At 42.3% G+C, this 25,210-nt stretch overlaps 2 protein-coding genes across 6 annotated transcripts in view; one reads left to right on the top strand and one right to left on the bottom strand.

Annotated features, from left to right (window-relative positions):
• Nup37 (nucleoporin 37) overlaps window positions 1–547 on the bottom strand; it is a 39,441-nt gene extending 38,894 nt beyond the window's left edge. Inside the window, exon 1 of one of the 2 annotated variants that reach the window (XM_004844846.3) lies at window positions 461–547. The gene's annotated coding sequence lies outside the window, so the exon portion shown is untranslated. The remainder of the gene's footprint in view (window positions 1–460) is intronic. The other variant, XM_087192716.1, reaches the window with a different exon arrangement.
• Window positions 548–577: 30 nt separating this feature from the next.
• Parpbp (PARP1 binding protein) overlaps window positions 578–25,210 on the top strand; it is a 124,755-nt gene continuing 100,122 nt past the window's right edge. Inside the window, exons 1-4 of one of the 4 annotated variants that reach the window (XM_087192714.1) lie at window positions 578–678; window positions 5,000–5,195; window positions 18,541–18,774; window positions 19,412–19,516. In XM_087192714.1, coding sequence (XP_087048840.1) covers window positions 5,043–5,195; window positions 18,541–18,774; window positions 19,412–19,516 — 492 coding nt within the window. In that variant the 5' untranslated portion in view covers window positions 578–678; window positions 5,000–5,042. Of the gene's footprint in view, window positions 679–4,999; window positions 5,196–15,329; window positions 17,587–18,540; window positions 18,775–19,411; window positions 19,517–25,210 lie in introns of those variants that run through there. The other 3 variants (XM_004844844.3, XM_087192715.1, XM_021258408.2) reach the window with 3 other exon arrangements.

Raw genomic sequence — 25,210 nt, forward strand, 5'->3', positions numbered from 1 at the left:
AGCATTCCCACATGAGAATGACAAATGTCATTTATTATTATTATTATCCGATGGAAGCAGGCGCTGACCGGAAAATAGTTGGGCTCATTAACAAACACAAGGAAGTGGTGAACCCCAGGTAAAGGGCCTCCGAAAGGGTGGAGCGCAACCCGCGCTGGCTCGCAGAAGGTGTGGGGCGACGGCCACGGCCACCTCCGCACAGCGGAGTGCAGCGCCGGAGACGCGGAGGCGGGAGTTCGGGCCAGCGCGGCAGCCGCGGGTCCCCGCGCTCACGGGGCCGGGGCTGCTCCTCTACTCCAGCCGGAGCAGGGAAGAAAGGGTCCCTGCGACGAGCCCCGACGCCTCGCCCCGCGCCAGGCGCGCCCGAGACCACCCGCTCCCACCTGCCTGCGGCCTCGGTCAACCAGCAGGGCTCCCGAGGACAGGGCCCGACCCGCGGGGCTCCCCGCGTGATACGCACCGCGCACGGCCAGAAGGCGACCGCAGCGAGGTCTCTCCCGGGGCTGTCTGGCGCGCGCCGGCTCTGCTTCCGGGTTGAAGGGCGCGCACGCTGATTGGCTCCCGCGTCCTCGCGCGAGGTTTGAATGTGCTCCGCTGTCCCTGAGTCGCCATCGAGCTGCTGCCTGGCGGGACCTCAGGTCCGTCGTCTCTGCGCCTCCTGGGGCTCCCAGGAACTAGGTGAGTCTCGCCTCCTCCTCTCCTGCCGGTCGCACGTTGCTGATCCAGGCTGCGGCCTGTGAAGCGTTTCGGGGCGGCGCAGAGCGCTGTGAACGCGGGGGCCTGCCGTACCGTGCCGTGCGCCCGCCTGTGAGGGTCGGGGGCGCGGGCGAGTCCGGGGGGCGCGGGCGAGTCCGGAGGGCGCCCGAGGTCTGCAGATCGGAACACTGAGGTCAGCACAGCCCGAGACGGCGGGGCCACCGGAGCCGGCCCGCCCTGGGAGGACCCCAGTGCCGCAGCTTCTCTCTTCAGCGTGTCCTTTGAGGGACACCTGCGACCTGCGCTGTCACTGGACGGCGACAGCGTCGATGGCCACTTTTTACTGAGCACCCAGTGTGCCCAGCGGCAGGAGAGTTGTGTACTTGTTTCACTGATGTCTCACTATCCTTTTTTTAGTTTTAGGTTTATTTTTATTTTTTATTTGTCCATGTTTGCAGTACGTTGCTCGTGGGGAGTTGGTCCTTGTACGTAACACATCTCCATTCCTTTTTCTTCCCTCATTTTCCTCCCACCTCTTCCCATCTCTTGGTCACCTTCCCTTTTGCAAAAATCATCATTCTGTTAGAAATTATCTTTCTAGAAGAATAAATGTACGCTCATCAGAGATTTTAAATACCAAAGGACTTGCAGCTGATAGTGGATATGAATCCTGATCTGACTCTCAAACGTAGTTCTTTCAGTTGTCTCTTGCTGCCTTCCGCTGACAATTTTGTTTGACATTCTTTGCACCAGTGTATCTTTTGTGTTTCCAATTTTTGGCCCCAAACCGGCTCCTTTTCCCTCTTGGAATTGTGGAACCAATAACAAGACTGAGCGAGATTGAGCCATGAGGGAGAGTTTTATTCTCAGCTAAGAGTAGGAAAAGTGGGAGGTAAATTCACAGATCAATTTTTTTTGGTAGTACTGGGGATCGAACTCAGGACCCTTGTGCTTGTGAGGCAGGCATGGTGTCACTGAGCTACATCCCCGCTCCTGTAGATCAACTTCTTGACCCTTGGGGATCAGTAGATCATGGATGTAGGGTACAAGAAAAGGGGCGGGGGACGGTGAATCTGTAAAGGAGAGGAATATTCATGTCTTTTCTGGGGGTGGCCTGAGATTTTCTGGAAAATAGAGTTGCCCCTCTTTTTGCTCCTTTTAGTTTCTTTCCTGCTGTTATGGCAGTTGTCCCGTTCTGGCCCTAAGTGTGTGTTCTTTAGCTTGCAGGTGGCATTATAGTGTAGTTATAACTATAATATAATAATAATAATACTATATTGTATTATAGCCTGCAGTCACTCTGTGTTTAGAATAAACAAGAATAGGGCTGGGTGGGAATTCAGCTTTGTCACCTGGGCAGTGCCAGGTTCAAAAGCTTGCCCTTCTAGTGCTGTTTTTTGTCCAGCACCACCTGCCATTGAAGAGCGCCTGCATCTTCAGTGTTGCCTTGTGTCCTCCCAGCTGGCTGGCAGGTAAGTAGAGGCAATGGGTAATTTCCTGTTTTCTCTGGTGATCCCTCTCTCTGGGCAGCCAGCTGTACAGCTTGTGGCCTAGGCTTGAAGAGCCACTGCAAGAGCGACTGGGAGAACTGGGACTGAACCAGAGGTTTGTAGACCACCTGTGGTGCCTGTTCCTGTGCAATCAGCTCCTGAGCTCAGAGTGGATTTTACTCTTTACACAGATAGTTGGGGAAGAAATGAAGGAATATTTTTATGACATATGGGAATGATATGAAATACAAATTTTGGTGTCCACAAGTACAGTTTTATTGAGGTACAGCTATCTGAGCTCATTTGTTTACTTATTGTGCCTGGTTATTTTCATACCACGAGGTCAAATTGAGTAGTTATGACACAGGTTATATGGCCCACGTGTCTTAATTACCATTTGTCCCTTTCTCAAACGTTTGCTGAGCCCTACATGAGACTTTCGGTTTTCTGTCTCTAATAGTATCCTCTTTGCCTTAGTCACTTTCCTGAAGATGGGACGAAAAGCCCAACATCCACAACTTAAAGGTGGGGAGGTTTAATTTGGCTCATGTTTCAGGGGATTCAGTCCATGGCTGGCTGCCTCCAAGGCAGAAATGATGTGGCAGAGGGGCCTAGGGGAGGAAAGCTGCTTATCCCATGCCAGACGAAACAGAGAGGGAAAGAGGAACCAGGGTGGGAGATAAACCCTCCACAGGCACAGCCCTAGTGACACACTTCTTTCACCTCCTTACAGCATTTAGCTGTGAGCTCATCCGGCCACAGGATGGGTCCGTTGACGAGTATAGCACCCCTGTGATCTGATTACCTCCAAGAGACTCACTTGTGACTGTGTGAACTTCTGGAGACATTTTAGGTCTCAACCGTAACATACATTCAATTTTAACTCAAAACAGAATGCGCGATAATAGCTAATGTGCTTTGTGATGGACTAGACACTGTTCTAGTCTCTACTTGTGTCTCTGCCATCTGCTCTTCCCAAAGACTAGGACGTAGAGACTATTTTTATTTTCGGTACAAGGAAGCTGAGAAAGAGGCAAATGATAAAACTTGGCCAAGATTTCATAGCTGTAAGTGGTGGAGCCAGGCTTCAAAATGCTGAAATTCTAGATGAGTTTTCATTTATAGCAGTCGAAACTCGTAATACCTTTAAATAATACCAGTAAGTAATCTACTGCTAAAAATGTATTTTAGGCAAACCAATCTTATTGCTGAAGCCAATACTTTATTTACTTCTTCACTTCTTTTTTTTTTTTCTTTTGAGAAGTGAAGATAATATAGTGAAGAGAAATATAACACTTAGCTATTTATGTGAATCGCTATTTCTGGTTTTCTACCTGTACCTTTCAAGTGTGTCACAGATGGTGTCTGTAATTTATATCATCGTAAATGGCACATGCCCTTTTTCTTCACTGAACAAACCCAAGATGCCTAGTACACATCTGGGATTCTGTTCATCTACATCAAATCAAAAGGATAAACAGAAGGTGTGATTGTGTATGGGAAGCATCACATGGACATATGACTATGTTGGAGACTGTAGTAGTTAAAAGAAAGGTAAAAACTTTTAGCAAGGATGCTTTTAAAATCAGAGAAAGGAATGGCCACCTTATATAGAGTTGGTATATGATATGTTGACACTACACCACATTATTTCAAAAAGGCTTTTGTCTGTATCAGAAGTTATGAACTCTCTGTTTGGGCATTTATGAGTGGAATGACATAGGATGCTGCTTTGTTCAGGTACAGAATGAGGATAGTAATAGACCTGCCTCAATAGGACCGATATTTTGTTTATTTTTAATTTAATTTTATTTTTTGTTCTTTCGAGGGGGGCTCTTGCTATGTAGCTCAGGCTGGTCTTGAACTCACTGTGTAGCTCAGGCTGGCCTAGAACTCGAGGCGATCTTCCTGCCTCAGCCTCCCAAGTGCTGGGATTACAGATGTGCATCTCCATGCCTGGTGGCTTCAAAGCCTAGAGTAGGCCTCAAAGCCCAGTAGCTATTAAGTGGCAGCCACCTTGTATGCTTGTGATTCTGTAGGACAGGAGCTGGGGCTGACTCACTAGCTGATCCTCGGCTCCCGCTGGGATCCCTCATGTTTCTTAGTTTCACCTGGCAGGCAAGCGGGGATGGGGCCGAGCGCCCTGGTTGTCCTTCAAGATTTCCTTGGACATCGGTCTCGGAGCATCGAGAGTGAGAGCTGATGCCACAAGGCCTTGGGTTGGGAGGCTCCAAGATCACCCCCAGATCATGTGATTTGCTAGGAGGATTCAGAGATTTACTTCCAGAAGCAAAAGGATACAAAGCAGCAAGAACACAAGGAGAAGTACAGGGAGGCCGGGCTCAGGCTTCTCTGGGTCTTGTCCTGGTCCAGTCACACTGGGTGTGCCGGGTTCTCCCAGCAGCAGGCCCTCAGCCCACGTTTGGTGTTCTCATCACAAGACTGGCCTAGAGTCAAAGGGCTGGAAAGATAGACCCGCTCTTGGTACACCAGAGCACTCTACTACAGATTTATCATCTATCTCAAAGCAAATGTTTTTCCCATCCAGCTTTAATCATTTATGTCTGTCCTATCAAGACAGGCCTGCAGAATTTGCATGTCTGTTTTGTGTGAAGTTTCAGAATTGGACATTGGATTTTGTTATTTTAAAAGATTTGGCTTAAGGAGACGAAAGGACAGGAAAATATGATTGAGCAGAAATTGTATTCTGTTTTCCTAAATGTAATTAAAAGCCAGCTTGGTAAATACGGACTGACCTCTTGTTCACTACTTATTTTCCTCTGTGTTTGCACATGATACATGGTACTTTCCAGCTCAGACGCACTTGAATGTGGTATTCTGTCCTGTTTGAAGAGCATGGCTGGGCTTAATCAGAAGCCGGTCTTGGATATGATTAAAGCATTCAGGAGGAACTGGCGCGCTCTGTGCAGCTCTGAAAGAACAACTCTCTGCGGAGCGGACTCCATGCTCCTGGTGCTGCAGCTGGCCATGGCGGAGAACAATAAACTGGTTAGTAAACTATATTTAGGTTCACTTTTTTTTAAATCAAATTTTGGTTGATGCCTTTTTTAATAAACTTAAACATATTACTTTCAATATTTGCCTTCCTAAGATAATGCACTATTTTCCAAAGTGTCTCTTTGCATATCTGTGTGGAATTATTACAATTACATTCGAAATGATTTGTTTCAAAATCAAGGCTTTCATGTGTACAGTTGAACATGAGGGCACATTTGATGTTTCATGGGAAGTCGTGAGATAAACATGCAACTGTTATGATTACTATGGTTATTTATTCCTATTTCATAAATATTCTTTCATTCCCTAAAAGAAGCTATAGAAGGCACACATAATTTTTATTTAAATATAATCATAAAGTATCAGTCTAGCCTTTGACTCCATAGTATGCACTAATCCCACATCAGGCTGTGTATTAGTATCACGCGGGAGGATTTTTCAAAAATACTGGCTTCTGTGCTCTAGTCCTACAAATTCTGGTTCTCCTAGTCTGCACTGACATGCTGGAAAATGTCTTAAAAATCTCCCAAGGCAGAGCTGGGGAGGTAGTTCAATGGTAACGCGCTTGCCTCCCACGAGGAGGCCTGGCTTCAATCCTCTGCAATGTGAAACAACAAAGAAAAACAGAAAATCTCCCAGAAGTGTTTCTTTCATGGGTATCTTGGGCCAGAGAGACTCACGAGAGAGAAGGATGAAGGTAGGCCTGGGTGGTGAAAGCAGATCTCTTGATTATAGATTGATTCTGGATAAAGGAGGGGAAGATTTAGAGGACGGAAAGCCCGGCAGAAGAGCAGTCCAAATCATGGAGCAGAGTTGGTAAAGATGCTGCCTTAACGAGTGAGCAGAACTTTTGAAGGGTGGAGTGAGTTTCACTGAGTCTGTTGGACTAAGATATTCTGATAAATTACTTTATGTCTTTAGTTTCCAGACTTTTAGGGTTGATAGGCCAGTAAAATTTCTTTAAAAAAATTAGACATGGATAGATTTGATCTTTTCTTATTTTGGCAAATAAAGCCATTGAGAAAAAATAGTTACTGTATATTATAACCGTGATCTTGAAGAAAGCAAGGGCATTTTAAACACTAAAACTAGGAAATACATAATGTTGAGACAAGGGATAATCTTTCCTATGCATGAATAGCTGGCAGGTTTGCATATTTGAAACAATGAAAGATAAAATTTTGGACATAGAAAAATTTGGCAAATTTTTTGGATCTTCTGTTATGTAGCAGTCACTCTTTAAAAAATATTTATTGAAAAAAAAATTTATTGAGTTTCTGTTGCATGTTAGACATTCGTCTGAACATTGGGGATCCAGCAATGAAGGAAGTCCTGCCCTCAGGAAGTTAACTTCCAGTGGGGCAGACAGATGGTGCGCTAACAAATCAGACAGTGTTTTAGGTCTTAATAGATACTCTGGAGAAAAGTGAAACAAAGATGCAACCAAGGAGCATGCAGAGGTTGAGGTGGCGGGGCCCTTGCAGTTTAAAGTAGAGTCAGGCAAGGCATCCTGTAGCGTGCCATTTTGCATAGATTGGACAGACAGGAAGGAAGTGGCCATGGAGACTTGGGGGTAGGGGATGACCAGGCAAAGAGAACAGCACATGCAAGGTCCCTGAGGTAAAAAATGTGCCTGGCATGTCCAAGGGACAGCAGAGGGACTGATGTTGCGCTAAGTGTGGGGTTAATACGGTGAGCACAAGTACTCTTGGCTCTGCCTTCATGAAGTTTATTACCCAGCAGGTGAAGAGCCGCTAGGTAGAGCAGCATGCAGATGCGTGTGGGAGCCATGAGGGGTGTACGATGCTCTGCAGGCAGGCAGGTAGCTGACCGGGTGAGAGCTGAGCTAGATGGAGAAGTGCAGGCAAGAAAGAGTGGAGGTCCAGCACGCGAAGTGCTCCCAGGTGGGGAGGACGGGTCGGGCGAGAGATCGGGGCGGGGCGGGGGCCACAAGTCTCATCTGTCCAGTCCTTGTTTTTAATCAGAGCCGTTGTTAAAACTCAGTTTTACACAGGTGTCTTGACAAAATGAAAAAAGGACCCTTTTGACTTGTTATTTTGAAAAAGTGTTTACCAGAAAAGTTACAAGAACAAAACACTGATTTCTGTGCATCTTTCACTGGGATTCGCCAATTAACATTTTGCCACATTTGCGTATCATATTCTTTTCATATTTATGTATACCTAAATGCATACAGGTATGTATACTGTACAGATATATGTACATGCATGTCATATTATTCTGCATGAACTATTTGATAGTAGCAGACAGCTTGAGCCTTTAAATCCCTAAACACTTCAGCTTGTATCTCTCACATTCAATCCAACGCTCTTATAAAACTAGTTTAGTTGTTCAGTACAGGAAATGTAACAGTGGTGATATTTCTGTGTAACATAGGGTCTGTAGTCAGATCTCCCTTGTCCAAGTCCACGATTGTGAGCTACTGTTAGTTGGCCCCTTTGTAGTCTGACGTGGGCCACCCTTTCTGTCTTTCACGCTGTGTGGCTGGTATCTAGATGTTTCCACAAAGCCTCACATGCTCTTGGTGAGCTTTTTGGAGCTGACTGGATCTAGGGTGCGTGATTCTGGGATTAAGGGTGTGTGGTGCTAAATTAATCCGCTGATTGGAATTAGCATAGTTCTGGGTGTGGGTAATGGAAGCCCCACCCTAGGTGTGGGTGGCATGGACTGTTTCCCCTCTGTGATGTCCCTCTGCCAGGCTACCCTTCCTTGGAGCCAGCCAGCTCTGGACTGAAACCTCTGCAAACTGTGAGCCAAAATAAACCTTTCCTCCTTTAACTTGGCGTGTCGGGTATTTTGTTGCAGCAATGAGAAAAGTGACTAAGACAATGACCTACATTTCCAGGAGTACAAAGCACTGGTTTTATAGGGAGTCCCCTCAAGATGGGTTGTTTTATTGTCACTTTGTGCATATTATTAAGCATTTTTGGCAGAAACAACTTATAAATGGGCTCCTTCAGTCCATTGCTATGGGAGGAGCCGTCATTTTGCCCCATTATGGGTGATGCTCAGCTCTTACTTGATTAACGCCAGTTGATCTCAGTCGGCCTGAGTTCTTCAGCAGAAAGACACCAGGGAAGAGCTGGCTGGTGGATGACGATGAAGTTGACTGGTTGTTAATAGAGAAAGTAGTAATTAGAGATGATGCCACTTGAATGGCCTGGGGAAGAGCTTGCCCTAGAAACAAAATGCAGAAGGGAAAACTATGTTAGCTTGTGGGAGAGGTGATCAAGGGGGACTGGGCAGGGCGGTGAAATTTGACGTAGTGACAGAATACACACGGAAATATTCGTGTTCTTCATCAGACTGCATTATTTCTTGGTAATATTCTAATATCTGGTAATCTTTATAAGCAGGTATTATATCTTTATGTCTTTTCCCTCCATTATTCTACTCAGTTTCCCAAGTCAGAAGTAAGAATGAAAGCTCAGGTGTAAGATGTGTGCATTTACCCATGGAGATTTAGGGAAAGTTCTGAATTACGTTAAAAAAAACTTTAAAAAACTTGTTGTTAAACTAAGGAAAGAACTAAAGCAAATCTATGGAAAAGTAGCTCACAGGAGAAAAGTTGTTTTTAAATTCAAAGTCATGAAATGGTTCGTTAGTTCCAGATGTAAATTATTTGTATTACAAAAGTTAATTTTTATATGTCAGTTTTTCTCAGTTTTAAATCCATGATTTAGATGAAATAGTACATGTTTGGGATGAGAGATTAATGGAAACAGTGCTGTCACTGCAGTACCAATTTAACTGTGTTTGAATATACTAAGAAGTTGGATTTTTTAAAAAAATTATCTTTTTTATCTAATGTTTGAGAAAAAGCAGGTTTAGAGGAAGATGATTTAGGTAAGACCTTTGTAGGAATTTTGAAGGGATATTTAGGTACTTTAAAATTGAAAGGCACTGATTCCTTTTCTCACTTTAACAGATGTTAAAATTATTAACTAAACGCGCATGTAGTGTAAGAAGTCATTGTCCAGAAAGCTTGGTATGACAATCAGCAATTCTGGAGCTCCCTCTCTCTCAGCCTCCTTGTTTCTTGCTCCTTCAAAGCGAATGTTGCCAGCTCTTTCTGGTGTTTTCTCCCTTCCACTTTCGCCCGCGCCCGCGCGCATGTTCGCACGTGATTCCGTGTCCCGTGGATGTCGTAGCGCTGAGGTGAAGACGCCGGTTCTTCCGTGCCACTGCGAGCCTCCCGACCCTCTCGCGCTGTTCTCTTCCGAACGCTCCTCCCGTCTTCCCCCGTCGCCAGCTGCTGCTTCTGACTGGATTGGTTTCAGGAGCGATGCTCCACGACTGCTCAAATGCTGTTGATAGCATTCATTTCTTGGCTTTCTCCCTCTATAGTTAATAATTATTTTGCTTGCTTAGTAGTAATATGCATTTTAAGGTTCTTTCATGTTTTTCAAGGCTTGATAGCTCATTTCTCTTTACTGCTGAATACTATTCTATTGTAAAGATGTACCAGTTTATTTTTCCATTCACCTGTTTTACTTTTCCAGCCAGTATTCAACAAGGTCTTCACTATTTAATAGTTTTGAAGTTTCATAGTTATTATTTTATTTCCAAGAGCTCTTTTTTTTGTTCTCTTTTCAAAATATCATCCTGTTCTTGCTTCTAGGTGTAATAGTCTTTCCGCTGAGAATATTTACAATACTCTGTTGAGATTGCCGGTCCTTGTGTAATGTATTCCCTCCATCTTTCTTGTTTGGTCAGTTTTTTCAGGGAAGGGTTCCTCTCTGCTACTGCAGGCTTTCCTCACGATGATGCTTGGCCCTCACTTGTATTAGAACGAGCACTCAGATGCCGTGGAGTGTGCAGGCTAGTACTCGGATTCGCAGCCTGATCTGGCTGGACCATTTGGTTGGGAAATCTCTCATGCCCACATTTCTACGATGTCTCTTTTGGGGGACTGTTTTCTCAGAAGGAGTTATCTTTCCTTGGTGGATGGAACTGCCGAAGTACTTGCTGTTTGGTAGGAATTCAGAAATTGTGTGACAACATGTCACACAATTCGTGTGGGTGCCATGCAGGTCCCCTGCTCTCTGCAGCCTCTTAGCTCTGCAGGGAGTAAGCTTCAGGTTCTGCCAGGGGAGTCGGCTGTTCTCTGCTGCACAGAGGTTCACCCTTAGGCACAGGCTCGGTGAGACAGGCGAGCACGGGAGACTTCAGGACAGTGTGCCTGGGCAGCTCTCATCCTCACCGCCGGGTGGGCAGGCGGGTGTATCCAGTGGACGAAGTGCAGATTGGTGGCCTTCAGGAGCCCTGGCTGGGCACAGCAGGGTGGGTGGGGAGGCCCCAGTCCTGTCTCCCATCTCTCTCAGGCTTCCCTCTGCCTTGGAGCCTTGTGCCCAGGTTTGTACAAAGTGGGTTCTGCCATGTCCGGAGTGCAGATGCCTTGGAGTGGACACAGCCCCGTGTGCCTCCGTCCATGCTGGGCTTTCTCATGTTTTTCTCCTTTGGTAGTTTCCTTTCTCTCATGGACAATCCAGTCGTGCTTCAAAAATGGTTTCCTATTTTCTCTGGTAGTTTTAGGTGAGAGATTCTGTACCAGGAGAGGTCTCGCTGCTTACGGAGTTAGCCAGATTGCCCTGCTATCACGTCTATTTTTAAATGATAACAGATGGTGTAAGTTCTTTCCCCGTCTTTTCTTTTTCTTCTTTTTTTTTTTTCACTAACGTTGTTTTCAAGACCTCTTCAGGTACTGCTAGAAAACATGATCTAATTTATTCATCCTAGCAGTGGTATGTGTTCCCTTTTTTGAGTGCTACATTTTATCTATCGAAAGATATTTAGGTCATTTGAAGTTTTTTGTGTTAAAAACAGTTCTGCCTTAGCTGAACCTATAATCCCAGCACTCTGGGAGGCTGAGGCAGGAGGACTGCAAGCCCAGAGCCCAGCCTGGACAACTCTGACTCACTGAGACCCCGTCTTTAAAAGGGTGCGGGGTGCAGCTCAGTGTAGCTCAGTACCACCAACACAGTAAAACAGAAAGTCAGTTTTGCTTTGACTTGAAATACAGTTCGGCCGTGACGTGAAATGTCTCGTGCAGAGGGTGAGCTTTTCTAGGGCCCCTCCCTCAGCGGTCATGTGGCAGGAACATCTTTTTCTTCCACATGCCTGTTAGAATTTTAATTTTTGTCACCAGTGTAGGAGAGTACCATTTTCATACCTCTGTCTTCATATTCGATGTTGTGAAACTTACTGGAAAAGAGAACAAAGTGGCATTGTAAAAAAATAATCTGAGAGTGTTTCAACATTTCAGAAATGTGTATTTGACCATACCATTTAGGTATCCTCTTCTTTTTTAAATAGCAGAATCATTTTTAATTACAAATGACCAAGAAACACTCTAAATGCATATTACACGTGGGTTGTTTCTAGGTAGCAGTCTTATACCACTGATGGAGTAGTGTGCAATTATTAAAAAGCCTGGCTGGCATCTGTAGCTTTCTTGGCTTGGAAAAACAGGGTGTATTGCTGCTAAGAGGCAGCGTTGCGGCTCTGGGGCCAGGCTGCTTGGGTGCACAGCCCACGTCAGCCTTTTCATGGGGAGGCCTTAGGTAAGAGTCTGATTGTTTTTAATTTATTTTTTAGTTCACAAAAATTGTACATGTTTATCAGGCATAACATGTTTTGAAAGGTGTAAACATCATGAAATGGCTACATAGAGCTATTAACATATGGATGGCCACATGTACTTGAACCATTTTTTGTGGTAAGAACTTTTAAAACCTAACACTTTTCAGGAACAGAAAAACATCATTATCAAGTCGTCACCATTCTGTAGTGTGTCTCGTCATGGCCTTCCTGTCTGACCGAGTTTCTATAGCTTCTGACCGACTCTCCTCAGCTTTGCCTCTCCCACTCCAGGAGCTGCCGTGCTACGCTGTGTCGGTTCCCCTTTACATCCCTGGTACAGTGAGGTCGTGCATTGTTCCTGTTCCCTCGTCTGGCTTCTTAGCATTACGCCCTTTAGGTTCATCCATGTCCTCACATGTGTATTTCCTTCCTTTAAAGACCGATAGTATTCCACTGTCAATATATACCACATTTTCTTTTCTTGACGGACGCCTACATTGATTCCATATCTTAGCTATTGCGAACATGGTGCAGTGAACACAGAAGTGCAGATATCTAGTTTGGAAGCAGTCAGTCCCCTTTCTTTAAATGTTTAGAACAGTTCTTAAGTGTACAGGAAACATTCTTCAGGATAGCTTGTGTATGAGGCTATACAAATGTCTTAAGATGTTTAAGAAAATTGAAATTTTACCAAGTATCTTTTTGGATCACAAGGGTATGCAATTAGAAATCAGTGACGGAGAATTATGGAAAATTTACAAACACATGGAAATTTAAACACAGATTCTTGAAAAGCCAATGGGTCAAAGAACACATTAAAAGGGACATTAAAAAATACCTTAAGGCAAATGAAAATGGGACTATATAACACACACCGTGTATGGAAGACTACAAAGGCAGTTCCGAAAAGGGAGGTTATAGTGAGAAGTGCCAGATCAAAAAAGAAACCTCAGATAAGCAGGTGACATTATGCCTCACAGAACTGGAAACAAGGAACAAAGTAAGCCCAAAGTTAGCAGAAGGAAGGAAAGAGTAAAGGAAATCAGTAAACAAGCTCAGTGAACCCAGAGTTGGTTCTTCAAAAAGATAAACATGATTGACAAACCTTTAGCTAGACTAGGAATAAAGGAGAGAAGATGCAAGTAAATAAAATTAGAAATGAAAGCAGAGACGTTACAACTGATTCTCAGAAGTACAAAGGATCGTGAGGGACTCTATAAGCAATTATGCCAACAGATCCAGTAATCTGGAAGAAATGGATTCTTGGATACAATCTACCAATAATGAATCAAAACAATATCTGAGCAGACCAGCAGCAGGACGCTTTTGTCAGTAATGAAAGTCTCCCATCAAAGAAGAGCTCAGGACCTGTGAGGTGGACTAATATGGTCAGCTTGGAAGGCCCAGCTGAACCGAGTCAGCGTGGTTCTGGGCGTGGAAGACCCACCTGAGGATTGCTGCCAAAGGCATAAAAGGAGAACCGGAGGGGAAGATCCGATGCTGTTGATGCTCCTGGGAGGCTTTGTTCCAGCTGGTTTTCCTGATGCGAACTCCGCTGCTCTTGTCCTTGGAGGAGGTTGGGTCCTCCTTGTTGCCGGGGATGGCTGTTGTTCTTGTCAGGGGAGCTCTGCTCGTCACCATGAGGCTCCTCATGCTGGTGGCACAGGATTTCTGGCTTCCATCAGTGGCCTTCGGGCCTTCCCGGTGCAGATGCTCGATGTGGACTTGCATGGGACCCTGCCATGGGCTCCAGGGCTCTGGCTGGACTTGTGCAGGACTTTTCAGTGGGATCCAGGCCCTCAGCTGGATCCTTCGGGTCTCTAGGGCATGGACAGATGTCTTGCACTCCTCTGCCTCTGACTTTTTGGGTGAATATTATAAAATAATCCTGTAAGTTATGTGTCCTGTATTAAATCTATTCCCTTGTGAACCCTGACTACAACAGACTTAATGGCTTCACTGATGAATGCTACCAAACATTTAAAGAAAAATTAAGACCAATCCTTCTCAAACTTCCAAAATATTAGGGAAGAAATTCTCTGTTCATATTCTTTGCCTATTATACCATTGAGTTATTTTTGTCTAATTATTATTCTTTGAGAGAGTTCTCTGTGTATTCCAGACACCTCTTGTTCTATACTTTATATTTTAATCGAGGTAAAATTTTACATCTACCTTTCTAGAGTTTTTCAACTAGGCCTGAGAATTAAATTGGTGTAAAACATCAGTAGAATAAATACATGCACATTTACTTAATACAAGTTTTACATGGCACAGGAACCTTCATAAGGAAATGAAAGCCCAATGATGAGTTGGAATAGAATAATTAAGTTCTGAATTGGACAGAGTAGTCAAATGAAAGTGTGCTGGGACAAAGTTAGTTAATTGGATGGAGAGGATAGGAGGGTAAGGGTTGGTTTATCAAGGGTTTTTTAATAGATTTCCCTTGACCTCAACTCCTTTTTTTGAGACAGGGTCTCGCTGTGTGTCCAGGCTGGCCTCGAACTCGCTGTGATCCTCCTGCCTCAGCCTCAGCATTCCCTCCTTGATAAGAATGTTATCTTCCTTTTGGTGTAGGCAGGGCATTTTTCACCCAGTGGTTTCATCTACCTGTAAGCAACAGAAAGGAGTTCAGAGTGATCTTGCACCTGCTGTCTCCCAAGTCCTTTCCATCCACAGTTTGAATATGCCAGAGCAGCAGGACTTAGAGTGGCGGGTTCCCACCTCCCTCCACAGCTTCCAGGCTGTGCCACTGTACACCCGCCCCCTTCCAGATGCACTGCCTGCCCTTGTTTTCTCAGCATTTGTATTTGCTATATTGCTACTGAGTCGGAGTCTAGTGTGCTCAAGTACTTCTAGACATCTTTTCTTTCGGGTCCCATTTCCGTCTCCTTGTCGTTCCTAAAAGTGGGGCACGCCCTCTGGCCCCCACTGCTTTCCTGTTCGTTCATCCGCAGTGGGGGCCACCAGTGGGTCGACATCTCCTTCCTCTGCTCCCCATCGAAGTCCAAATCCAAGTCTCGCTAATTTTGCTACCTGACGGTTTTTTTGTTTTTTAATTTGCCTTAGTAATCTGAAGGGATGACTCTAAGAAAGATTCTGAGGATTTTGTATAAATAGAATATTGCAGCCCAGGGCTCAACCTCAGTGATCATTGACCAAGTGGGAAGAGATTGAGGTGTTAGGAACCCATACCATACTTGATGGAAAGTTGCTGTTTTGGAGCCAGAACGCCTTCAAATCACCTATTTTGTTTGTGAATTGCTTTTCAAGCAATGAACTGTTTTATTAAGCGAAGAAAAATACACTCTGAAAAAATTGCGTTTCCACTGTAAACATTTTGATATATTGAGCAAGTCAACCTAAGTCAGACTTTATTTGGGGCTTATGTTGCAGGCCTCGTTCTGCTTGCCAGACTTCCTCTTGCTAGGTCACGCCTTTCACTGCGGGCGGGCCCCGGGCCGGAAGGCAGAGGGCGGGAAGGCAGAGGGTAGTGGGCTTCCACCGGCTTTGCAGGGTTGCGGGGTGTGGGGTGTGGGGTGTGGTCGTGATGTGTGCTCATGCGTGCTGGCGGAGCAGTGGGACCTCCGGTCCCTCTGTGCAGTGTAGTGAGGGGTGCAGCCGTGTCCACGTGGCCTGCAGGAGCTGGAGAGAGGGAGAGGGTCATTTACTCATTTTGCACCCTTTGGTGGAACTCTGGGTTTCTAACTCTTTAAAGTTTGAGTGTGTGCATATATAGTCCTGCGTCTGAATTTGACTAATAAAACTTGGGATCCCTAGTACAGTTGTTAGTTGTTAGAGTTGACGTGTTTGTTTTCTTAACTGCCTAAGTAGAGGAACAGAAAAAGTACATTGAAGGGCTGGGAATTTAGCTCAGTGGTTCTGGCGCTTTTGGTATCGGGGATCGCCTTGACCCCGAGTTCGATCCCTGGTGCCAAAAGCGCTGGAACCACTGAGCTAAACTCCCGGCCTTTTGAGTGGAAAATTAAAAAACCCTTCAGTAGCAGCTTTATACAGCTAAAAGTTAGTCTAGTATGGGTTCTTGAGGACTACTGACTTCATCATGTGACAGTCCGTGTGACTTCATTAGGTGGCAAGTCATATTTTGGTCTTTTCTTTATATGGGAAAAGCTTCATAGTCAGATTCTGACAATGATGTTATCCAGAATATTCTCTACCTTGCATAGTCTTACTGAGAAAGGTTGAGAATTAGGGTTAAGCATGTTCCACCGGATGGAGCAAATGTATCACTTCCATAACTGCATGGAAAGAACCAACAGCAACCGGGGTAAACTCGGATTCGAAAACCAACTGAGGTTGACAAACAATTGAGAAGAGACAGCTTCTTGAAACTATTACACTTATCCACCAACCTTCCCCCAGCAACTGTTTGTCTTTGAATAGGGGAAGAGAAAGGAAATGAACATTTTTGACCTCTACCTACAATGTATCAGGTATTAATCTGTACAATCTCATTGCATGACCAAGGAAACTAAGAGGTTTTGGTGTTTTACCCAACCAAAGCCACACAATCAGTGCTCTTCAGTAGACTTTCTATCTTTCCTCTACTGTGGACAACAATCAGCCTAACTGTAAAGTGTACGTGTTATTTAAAAATTTGAATTATCATAAAGAAACTTTGATATTATATACAAAGTCCAAGAGCTCTGAAAAATGTGTAACTCATGCTTTTCTCTTTTTATTCTTGCGAAATACAATCTTTCTTAGGTCCAACTGAGGATTAAAGAATTGAACATTTTGAACTTCCTTCATACATCAGCCAGCTGGCGTGTTTTCCTAGCAAAACATTTTCTGATTTGACCACAGGCCCTCTCAATCAGTCGTTACTGGTTTGAATAATAGAAAATGCTGTCATAGTGGGCACCTGATCGTGAAAACTGATATCAGGAGTACATTTTTATTTGGATTTAAAATGTTTTTACAATCCCAGTATAAACACTGTTAATCTAGTCAAAACCTTTTCTCACAGGATCAAGGGCTTGCATAGTTTTACTTTAACTACTTATAGTCTACAGACTGAGAATAAATCGTATATTTACACTAGGCAGAATCTTTATTTTAAATGGGAAGGATGTCATACTAAAAACAGTCTTAGGAATTTTTGAGATAAAAAAATGTAGTTTGGAGACTCCGAACAACTGGATTTATTTAATACCACTTGGACATTTTCTGAGTGTAACCTTTGTGGGATTTGGAAAGAAAACATCCAGTTTTTGATTCAGTGCTGGGAAATTACAAATCTGCCTTAGTATTTGAGTTACAGATTCAAAGTTTGATAGTTACTGATTTTTTGGGGGTTATTCATTGAACTAGTTTCCTAGACTATAGTTAATTTTTGTAGTCATGATCTGAGGTTCCCATCCTACAGAGAATTAGGATAATTTTCTTAGTTGTCTCCATATGGATAAGTAAAGAGCTCATTATTTTAAGACAGATTGAACACCTTGTCATAAATTTGAATAGTACATAGCAAATGTGGCAGATTATCACAAAAGATATATACATCTAAAGGGTCAAATATATAGAAAATAGCATGTGATTTGGTTATGTTGATTTCTTTGTATTATTCTTCGCTGGGTAAAGATGATGTTCCAATTTAGTTCCACTGAATTATGGTAATGAATTCTACACCATTACCCACCCATTTTTAAATGCAATTAATGGAAAGATCTTGGTGTTACCGGAAACTAATAGTATACTGAAGAAGCATAACTAGAAGACAGCACATGGGACATTTCATAAAAGCACGTATAGACAGGTAAGCATATTTGTTACTCATGCTCCATTGGAAAGGAGTAGTTGGAATTTTTTACGGAATTAAGGCTGGCAGTGTTTGGAAGTCACCATTATTAGTATCTAGAGTATTAATGTGGAGAAGAATGCAGTAGTGAAAAACAAACAAGCAAACCTTTACCAAGTGTCTACTGAATGTATCCTGTTAAAAAAGAAACCTAAAAAATAAATAAAAACAAGACACTTAAAGCTTTATAGTTAGATAAAATGTTGACACACAAGTGTTGGTGACATCAGTGGGTCTCTGAGTAACTGTAAAACTGTAGCCACACCGCAGTCTATTTTATTTCTTCTGGGGAAAAAATAGGAAGTGAAAAGACAAAGAGAAAGAATAACTTCGTCTAGTTAGTAACATCTTAAGAGCTTACTGAAAGAAACCTGACTTAGTATGTCTACAGGGAGGGAAAATCAGAATTGTTTTCTAGCCCTAGGATTTAGTACTGACAATTGGCTTTGGATATAATGACGATGAAACATAATTTTAAAAAATTAATCTCTATGACCATGTTTTAAGACCACCATTTGGAATATTTTGTTATGTGGGGAGTTCTCATGGCACTGACAGTTTTTTAAATAAAAGATGAAAGATGCATTAGCTAAAAGGAAGTAAACATTAATGGAAGCAAATGTTCCCCAGTCAGTAGTATTTAAGTGCACCTCACTGCCCACCACCCTTCTCTCTGGGTAGAAGAAATTTAGTGCAATTCAAGAAATAAGACGATGGCTATATGAAAATGACCATTTGCCAATTTTGTCACATGTAAATTTCATTAATTGTTCATATTTTATAAAATCATCGATTTCTCAGACTTTCCTGTAGCAAACTTCTCTTCGTGTTCCCCAGCTCAATGTGCTAATGAATAGTCTAGCACCCAATTTTCTCCTTTTGTCTTTGTTGCTTGGGCGTCATCTCTTTCAGCACCGTGGAGAATTCGAAGTCTCTCTCAGTGATGTCCTGATGACGTGGAAATACTTCCTGCACGAGAAACTGAACTTATCTGTTGAAAATATGGAGTTGGCTGACCACTATGAGGACATTAAGAAGACTTATGAAGATTTCTTGAAGAATAGTAATATGCTAGATCTGATTGATGTTTATAAAAAATGTGGAATTTTGACTTCTAATTCTGAAAATAAAGACATTTTAGCTCCTGTAAGTATCTTCTAAAACAATTCTATTTTAATCAAATTAAAGTTCAGCTAGATTTACTTTGACTTTAAACTAGTATTACCAGTTATAGTAACTTGATGAAGGTTATCGAGGGAGGGTAGAGATTATAGACTTCATTCTGTATAGTAATGTGCAGGGATAAAAACAAAAGCTCTAGTGATTTGGTAATGTTTTTGCTTTTGGGATCATGTTAAGAATGAAAAATTCAGCTACCTGGAAGCCAGTTATTACGTGAAAGAAATATTTTGGTGCAAAGTTTTGTTGGGCTTGTGTTATTGTTACTGTATTTGGATGATATAAGAATAGTTTCCTTCTTTATTTAATTGCAATTTATTATTTAATTAATTTTAATTATAGTTTAAATGCAATTTTATTTTTTAAAAAATTAAATAAATGTCCCAAAAGAGTAGAACCTAAGAATCTCATCTCCAGGGAATATAATCATCTGTCAGTCAAGTTAAAGGCGGGATTTCTGAGACTGCCAGTGTTGTGCTGGTATCTCTCGGGAAGAATCAATCCCACCTGTGCGTAAGGCTTGCCAGCGCCTGTCAGTGCTCAGCACACCAGAGCATTCTGTAGCTGATAGAGCTTTCTCTAGTACTACGTGTATGTCCTCCAGATTCAACTGCGGGATTTCCTAGTTGGCAAAGAGCGTGAAGTAGAAGATGAAACCGGCCGTTTCACCCCGACATCACCCACGAAACACACCCAGGATGGTGAAAAGGTACTGGTGAGCTGTGAACAGATCCCTCAAATCACCATGAATCTGGTGGTTTACTAGGATTATTAAGGTTTTGCTCCTTTTAAATTTTTACAAGTTTTAAAATTTTTAAAATAAAACTGCTTGGAAAAACTAAGACTAGTACTTCAGAGACAGGCAAGAGTGTGATAATGATAACCTGGGTATTTATGATTTTTGAGCCAGGGTTACTGGCATGAGCAAAAGTAGGCATCATTCGGAATACCGGAGAAGCAGTTCAAAGTCTTAAGTTCTCAGAAGCCTTTGCCTTTCTTTTTCTTCTTCTTTTTTTTCTCTTTTTCTTTTATGAGACATGGTCTCACTATGTAGTTCAGGTGGCCTTGAACTCAGTATGTAGCCCAGGCTGGCCTCGAACTCATAGCGATCCTCCTGCCTCAGCCTCCCGAGTGCTGGGATCACAGGTGTGTGCCACCGTGCCCCGCACACATCTATCTAGTAGACTCGAGGTTTACTGTTTCAGATGAGTGAGTCTTGGGAGATGGTGTTCTGTTGACCAGTTAGATCCCTACCCTTCGCAGTAGCACTGCGGCTGTGCCCAGTGGTGTTGTCAAGCTTTGTTGTGTAGACAGATTAGTGTCACACTTAGGCTTGGTTTAATGATTTACTTTCAGCTTACTACTGTGCGAGGCACCTGATTACACATTATGAACCCCACTAACCATGGAAATTATGCTTATGAAAGCTTTGTGATTAATCAAACCACCATTGATAAGATGTGAGCTTAAGAGTCTTGAAAAAGCAGTAAAATTGTATTCAATATATTTTAAAAGTATCATTCCAGTATATAAAAGGTCTAGCATGCACTTACTCTTAACACCACCTGTGCTATTAAATGAACACATTTTGGTTAGTTACTGTTTTCATTTTTCAGGAAACACTACTGAGATAGATTCTTCTGGAAATCCTGTATTACACTGACTGCACTTTGAAAAGCAACTTTTATCACTGCCTTCAAATAAATACCCATGTTCCTGCTTCCTGGATTTAATAATGTGTTTTTTCTCCACGTCTATTTTTTTTTCTGTGTGCTTTGAAAATAAAATGCCAACATCATGTAGCACCTTGTCCCTAAAATTCTTTAGCTTACATTTTTTTGAAATGTATGAAAATAAATAGCCACAATGTCATTATTCATATACAGAAACTTACTAATTATATTCACTAATGTAATTTACTACCTTCTGGATTCACATTTCTCCATTTTACCCCAAAGTGGTTTTCATGTCTCTTTAGATTCTTTTAATCTGTAAGAATTCCCTAATTTTTTCTTTCTATTTGTCGGATGAATACTCCATTTTGTTTTTGTTTTTGTTTTTTGTGGCACTGAGGATTGTAGCTAGGGCCTTTGCACTGAGCGGCATCCCCAGCCCTGCTTTTTATTTGGAGACAGATCTTGCCAAGTCTTCAAGTTCCCATGCTGGGCTAAACTTGTGATCCTCCCTCCCCCTGCTCCTGCCAGAGCGCTGGGCTTCCAGGTCCGGGCCCCACGCTGGTTATGTTGTTTTTAACTTGTTTCACTGGTTGCTGTATTTCCTGTCAACTGAGAGCAGTTTTTCAGAAGTGCTTTATAACTGGTGCTGAGTATTGCACTTGGTGTCGCAGGAGGAGGCACAGAGCCAGGTTGTCCCAGCTTCAGCTCTTTCCTGTGCAGAGGCAGATTTGCCCTCCGTTCTCTGCAGAGAGCGGTGTGGTGACCTCAGTGGTCTGTAACAACCCTGTGCCCTAGCGACCTCCCACTTCGAGGGAGGCTTGCATGCACGATCCTGGCCTGCAGCCCTTGCTTCTCGACCATTTGTAGAACAGGGAGTTTCTCTCTCTGTCACCCCTCCATTTGTTACTTGCTATTTCTCTGTAAAGGAAAGCTTTATTCTGTCAAATGGGATAAAGAGCAGTTCTCTAAAAATGTCAAGGTCAGTGCCTAATTCTCCTTACTAATTTAGGAGTTGTTGTAATAGATGTATGCAAGAGGCAGATAACATTTTTGTCTCTTTCTCCTTTGTGTGTGTGTAAATTGCTAAGGGCTCGTGAAGTTTTATTTATTCAGTGTTTTGAAATTGGTTGCACTCTTTCACCTTTGATGCTAAAGTAAAGGAAGCACTGTAAGGAACCTGCTGTGTCCTTTTTATGAATCCTATTAGACGTTTTTAAAAATTAATTTTGATGGGACAGGGATTTAGCTCAGTGGTTCTGCCACCTGCCTTGCAAGCACAAGGTCCCGAGTTCGGTCCCCGGTACCAAAGAAAAAAATTAATTTTGTTGGGACACTTGGGCTATGCATACCGATCCCATTCATCGTAGGGAATTTGTACCTGTACATGACATATCTTGATTCTTCTTTTTTCCCCCATTCTCCTCCCCTCCCCTGTTAGACTGCTTGAGCATTTTCTTTTGTCCTTTCTGGTACAAGAAAATATCTCAAGTTCAACTTGAATGTTTCCTGCCCAGGAAAGGACCCCCAGGTTCCTTTTAACTTCATAGTACAATATTTGTCTGTCTAAAGCAGTCACCTCTTATTTATCCCTTTAACATTTGGGAAAGGTAACATAGTTTGGCCAAAATCAAAGCAGAGACAAAGGGATGTTTACATTGTAATAAAGAACCTTCTTACATTTCCTATAGTTAATTTAATGCACTCTCCTTTCACTGTATTTCTGCTATTCAAAAATAAGGACTTACTGTATCCTGCTGTCCTAGGATGCATATGCCTGACCCTAACTGAATTCAAAACCAGGGCTTGGGCATCCACATCTCCAACTTGCTCTTCTGGGCTAACAGATGCTGCCCTTCTGATCTGCGATGCTGGGCGAACATCTGGGGAACATTGCAGAGTCCTCACCGATGGACGGGGTGTTTCTTTTAATCCATGGCTGCCATTGGACATCTGTCCCATCATTAGGTCAGGTCACATGGCCCTTACGGTTTCACTGCTCTCGTGTGTGCACGTAGGTTTGAAAGAGGCTGTCTGGGAACAGAGTCCACATGAGTACAGTCGTGTCTCAAAGCGAGGGCCTAAGTTGAAAAAAAAAATCCGTAAGACTGAAGCATAACCAAGATACCAAAAAGAAGGGTCTGTCCCATTTATTTGTTTAATAAGCTGATTCTTTCCATGGCACACAGTATTCCCAATGTTTGTTTAGAAACTGGACAATTTTATTTAAGCTTTCTGACAGTTCCAAGTTTCTTTTCCTACTAATTTTTACTGAGATATAAATATTTAACCTCAGTTTGAAGAAAGCCAATTTTCTAAACTGAAAACACTTGTAATTTGTGCAGGTATTTTTTGCTTGACATATAATGACCTCCAAAAGTTGGACTGTCTTCTTTATCTTACCTTTCGTTGGACAGGAAGAGAATTCCATACGAGGAGTTTAATTTTGATGAAAGCAAGTGTATTGGTTTCTCTCCTGGATTTTGCTTTTTATGTCATATACAGGAACTTTTTGCCTAATTTCAGGTCTTGAATATTTTCTGTATTTTTTTCTAAGTGTTTTATATTCTCATATGGTACAACTATGATCCACTTTGAGTTCATTTTCATTAAAGGTGTGTGAGGTTTTGGTTGAGGGTTGTTTTGCATATGGACAGCCAAGATAAATTATTAAAAGACTATATTTTCTCTATTTCTTCTATACTTTTGTGTGAAAATCACATCACTTCATCCATGTCAGCCTATTTCTGGACTCTGTTCTATTGTGCCTGTTGTGTATTTTCATAAATACCTCTTGATTTTGATTTTTTTAATTGTATAGTAATTCTTGAGGTCATTTTTCAGCATGTTCATCTTGTTGTTTCAGTCTTCTCTGGCTTACATATTTCTTGATGATCTGTTAACTTTCTCTTTGTTCCTGTAGGTAATGTATTGTTTTGCTCTGACTGCTCTCAAAATTTTCTCTCATCTTTGATTGTTAGAGTTGGATTACAGTGTGTGTAGGAGTGATTTTCTTTGTACTTTCCCTGCAGGAGTAGCTTCTCGGAGCTACAGGTTAATGTTTTTCAATTTGGGATGCTTTGAGACATAATTGCATCTCGCTCTTTTCTGGTCCTCTCATACCTCTTCAGGGATTCCAATTATGTGTATGTTGGACTTGTTTAAATTGTCTCCTGGATCTCTTTGGTTTTTTAAAATCATTTTTGTTCTTAATTTTTCAGATTTGGTAATTTCTATTGAGCTATCTTGTTCACTGATGCTTTCTTTCACTTTCTCCAGATTGCTATGGAGCCCATCCAACAAAATTTTACTTACTGTACGTTTTAGCTCAAAAATTTACTTTTTATATCACATCCACTTTCTGTTGCCATATCTTATTACTTTATTAGTAGTATATATTCCTTTAATTCATTGAACATTTTCTTATAATTCCTTGATGCAATTTATACTAGTTGTCTTGATGTGATGTCTGACCTATGTCTAGGTCTCATTGATGACAGTTTCTATCGAGTGTTTTTTATCCTGGTTGGGTGATATGTTCCTTTTTCTTTGAGTGTCTGGTAATTTTTGGATGAAACATCACAGGTAATATTTTCTAGTGACTGAATTCAGTTTTGTTTTTCTGAGAAATACCTTCTTTTGTTCTAGCAGACAATTTGCTTGCCTGGATGTCAACATCCTGTCTCCCTGTTGATGTGTAGCTGCTGATATTGATTCCTATGGCTCCCTTGTTGCTTTTTTAGCTTGGCTTTTGTAGGTGACCCTTCTGCCTATCGAATTTGGTGGTCAGCCAAGGGTGGGGCTTATTCTCTCAGCGGCTTTCTTTTCTTCCCAAGAATTTTCCGGTTCTACCAGGTTCAGGCTCAGGTTTTTGCTACTTCAGCTCTGCACAGTTCTGTAATACATCAGGTCAAGCAAACCTTCAGACTCAGCTCTGGCTCTTTGTAGCTCAGTCTTTGTAGAGTAGATTTCTTTCTGATTTGTCCCTATATTTTGATGGACCCCCTACGTTCTCTCCTGTGCTTTTATAGGTTAGCCGCCAACCATTTGAGCTGCTTATGTTCTGAATTATTACCAGGATAACCCCTGTGTGCCCTGAATCCTAATCTCTGACCCCCTCAAGTCACCCCTGTTTTCTATAACCATAGCATGAACTTGAGCATACTCTTGGCCAGTAAACCACAAACTTAATTCATACTCTTTTTGTTGCAGTTATTTTAAAATTAGAATTTCCTCCAGCTTTGTCTGCCTTTTGAACACTTTCCAGCATCATTAAATTGTATTTTGAAATGTTTATTTACTACTTCAAAATGTTGTCTGGAAGATTCACAGAATTACTTACTTCTCAATTACTGGAAGTTGCAGGGCCTCAAATAATCATAAACTTGCAATTTTTAGCCCTCTTGTTGGGTCTTTTTTAACAATAAATTCCCCATCTTGTGCCTGCTTTTTGGATATTTTCCAGTGTTTTTATACAGTTACATTTAAAATTTTTTTCCCTAAAAATTTATAGTTGTTATCTGTGAGGCTCACATAATGGCTTCTCCCTTAGTACTAGAAGTTGCTATAAGTAGCTGATTTGAAGAAAAAGAATATGAAATGCCTTGGCTTATCATCTGAGTCTGAAGAATAAGTGCAATGTATATGTAAGACCTAAGTTTTCCCAAACCTGTTGTGTGTGAATGGTCTCTAGCTCTGCTTGAGGCCAGCTAATGCCATGAATACATGCT

Source organism: Heterocephalus glaber, unplaced genomic scaffold (assembly GCF_053883595.1).
Source record: "Heterocephalus glaber isolate CG9 unplaced genomic scaffold, H.glaber_assembly_v1.0 deba00001572, whole genome shotgun sequence".
Classification (NCBI taxonomy): domain Eukaryota; kingdom Metazoa; phylum Chordata; class Mammalia; order Rodentia; family Bathyergidae; genus Heterocephalus; species Heterocephalus glaber.